General features: G+C 41.3%; 1 protein-coding gene across 2 annotated transcripts; it reads right to left on the bottom strand.

Annotated features, from left to right (window-relative positions):
* Positions 1 to 943: 943 nt before the first annotated feature.
* Positions 944 to 2,624, bottom strand: nkx2.4a (NK2 homeobox 4a). Of its 2 annotated transcripts, none has more exons than XM_062523284.1 (2): positions 2,255 to 2,624; positions 944 to 1,900 (listed from the first exon to the last, which is right to left on the bottom strand). In XM_062523284.1, exons 1-2 carry the CDS (start codon positions 2,622 to 2,624, stop codon positions 1,209 to 1,211), a joined length of 1,062 nt encoding a protein of 353 aa, XP_062379268.1. In that variant the 3' UTR covers positions 944 to 1,208. The 2 variants fall into 2 exon arrangements, with proteins under 2 accessions (XP_062379268.1, XP_062379269.1); XM_062523285.1 differs by having other exon boundaries at positions 944 to 1,873.
* Between the last annotated feature and the right edge of the window lie 472 nt (positions 2,625 to 3,096).

The following is a 3,096-nucleotide window of genomic DNA, read 5'->3' as shown; positions in this document are numbered from 1 at the left end:
TTGATTTTAACAGTTCAAAGTAATTCCGTTGCCAAAAGAACACACACATTTGAAGCTGTCATAGTTCATTTGATAATATTTGACCAGTGTCGAATGATACGGATATTTTATTCAATATTTATCTTTGCCGCGTTTTAACTCATACATCCTGTATAATGTCCATAACAAAAAAAGACTAGCTACCTGTGAAATGTTAGTTCTGTATATGTGTTTGCTTTGTCTGAGTGTGCAGCAAACCATTCACGAAAAAACAAATAGGCCTAATAAGGCACCCAAAACACTCACATTATTAATTGCCTGTAAATTGGAACAATTAACAACTAAAAACATTGTTTGGTTGGCTTCCAAAATGTTTTTTTTTTAGTTTTTAGTTTTTTAATACAACAAAGGTTTCTCTGTATTTCCATCATGTTATTGATATATCCCGCAATTACGCAGGCTACATTTCAGTAGCCCATAATTCTCTCTCACTGAAATTACCAGCCGTGGGTAAACCTCATTCGACATTGATTTCCAATTCAATTTATTAACGATCACATCTTAATAAACCTACTCCAAATATATCTTCACACAAATTAAGTCCTCGGGATATCTTTCAAGTGATTTATTGTTAACGTTCAATTGGTTTGAAACATATACAGCAGCCATCAGGTATTTTGTTGGTTTGAATTGGTTGATTTGTTTATCTTAACTTACAAAATGGAGAATAAAACAAAATTATTCAAAACAATTATATTACAGGTAAAAGCAGTGTTAGCCAAATATACAGTTTCTACTTTAACTTCTATTTGAATACATTAGTTTACAATAACCATTACATCGATGATTAGGCGCGTGGCGCGAGGGTCACCCCGCGGGATACATTATCAAAACTTCATACCTGATCTCCTACTCAGCTGTCTTCCCGTAAGGAGTAACATGGCTGAGTAAGGAGCAGCATTCTCATTCAACAACATTCTACGTTAGCATTAAAGGGAAGTCCAAAATCGGTTCACAAGTTCAGAAACACCTTGCCTCTCCAGTGTCAAGTAAAGGTCAAAAATTGTCTTACTTAAAAATGCCCCCATACAAGTGACTAATGTCCGTTGTCACGCGTTGGGTAAACATTGTCCTCACCAGATAGTTCAGCTTGATATGTTTCATCTGCTTTTGGCCTTTTCCAGCTTAATGTTTTCAGTAGATATATTTAGGAAATGTTATGATCAGTACTACCACGTTCTGCCATAGAGCAAATTTGAACTGACCATGTTATTTGTATAATCTACAGCGGAAGTGTCCATTTGAGCCATACTGTTCATCTGGCTATGAAGAGAGGGAGGGCTTGGTGACATTTCCTCCAGGTCTTGCGCTTGAACTAGAGCATTGACCTGTTGGTTTTGGTGCTGATTCATAGCGTTACTAGATGACACAAGCACGACCCCCGAGTTGTTCTGTTGTTGTTGTTGTTGTTGTTGCTGCTGCTGCTGCTGTTGCTGGTTCGGCGTCGGTGTGTTGGAACCATTCTGACAGGGTTTACCATCCTTTACGAGCACTGGGACCGCCACTCGCCGCGGGGACTGCTGCTGTTGGCAAAGGTTGTTATCTTGTTGGAGCTGCTGCGCAGCTTTGTCCTTGGCCTGTCGTTTCATTTTGTACCTGTGGTTCTGGAACCATATTTTGACTTGGGTCGGTGTGAGGTGAATCATGCTGGCCAGGTGTTCCCTCTCCGGGGCTGACAGGTACTTCTGTTGTTTAAACCTCCTCTCCAGCTCATATACCTGTGCCTGCGAAAAGAGCACCCGTCGCTTACGCCGAGGCGCAGCGTGAAGAGTTGGCATAGATTTGGATCCGTCCGTCATTCCCGTCAGCGTCCCCATCCCGGCCATGTTCATACCTGTGGAAGGTCCCATGAATCTAGAAACTTAAAAATATACATACACATATGCGTCCATTCAATGAGCAGAATGCCCTTAACTCAATGGCAAATGGACATACATGTATAGACAACTTTATGTGAGTCAAGTGTATAGCCTAATGCTAACTTAAATGCCTATGATATAGCATAGAGCAAGAGTAATATTTTGTTGAATATTAAAAATCACTTTCAGACCAGCTACTTTGAAAAAACAATGAGCGTAAAATTATTATCTAAAAACATCATTCGTTGTCAAATCTAATTTAATTGAACAAACATTTGTGTAAGGCATGTCTTTAATCTACAGAAATGTCGCATAAATAGTCAGTAAAAAGTAAAATAATTCAAAGGATAACTTACTTGTTGAGTATCTTGGGTCTGGATTTGCACCATACCACCCTGTTGCTGCTGCGCTATTTCGCATGGTTTCTTGGTAGGACGGGAGGTCTCCCATGTTCCCAATGCTCCCGTTGCAATAGCCTCCCATTGCACTGTGCGAAAACTGGGATACACTGTGTGGCATGTGGTAGGTCGTTGCCACAGTGGCATTGTGGCCCATAGAGTGCTGCTGCATGCCAGTCTGAGACACCTGAGATTGTCGGTAAGCTCCCAGCGGAGAGGCGAGGTTCCCTGTACTATCCATGCCACTAAACTTCTTGTAGGTCTCCTCAATTGGGCTCAAAATATCTGTCACTGAAAAAGGCGTTGTATGCTTTGGGCTCAGCGACATGGTTCAGTAAGCGCACAGGTAGATTTTGGTGGAGCGGATCAACAGTGTTGTATCAGCTCTCTTCTTGTGGATGGCTACGTAAGAGAGTGCTTGTAGTACGCCTGAGATCCGATTGATCGCCTTCGAGAAGGAGGCGAGCCCAGGACGCTCTTATCTCAGGGTTTATTGTAGCCAAGCGCCAGGTTTACGACAAACATGGGGGGCGGAGCAACGTTCTAAACGAGCAAACAATGGTCATTGACATTTCAGCAAAATAAATGACAGAAATATGTCTTTCGTTTTAAGATAAGGATGTAATGTAACTAATAACTTTACATTTGTATTCTCTGTTCGATTACTGTACTGCGTTTGACTTTACTGTATGATATACACTGTGATATTTTAGCCCATGTCATTTTTGTTTGACAGGATTGCTGAGTGAGGGCTTTTCAAGCGAGGAAGCGGCGCCGTTGCTGTCCGTCAACAGGGAATT

The sequence above is a fragment of the Sardina pilchardus genome, chromosome 20 (genome assembly GCF_963854185.1).
Source record: "Sardina pilchardus chromosome 20, fSarPil1.1, whole genome shotgun sequence".
NCBI lineage: Eukaryota > Metazoa > Chordata > Actinopteri > Clupeiformes > Clupeidae > Sardina > Sardina pilchardus.
This window is presented reverse-complemented; position numbering and strand designations above follow the sequence as displayed.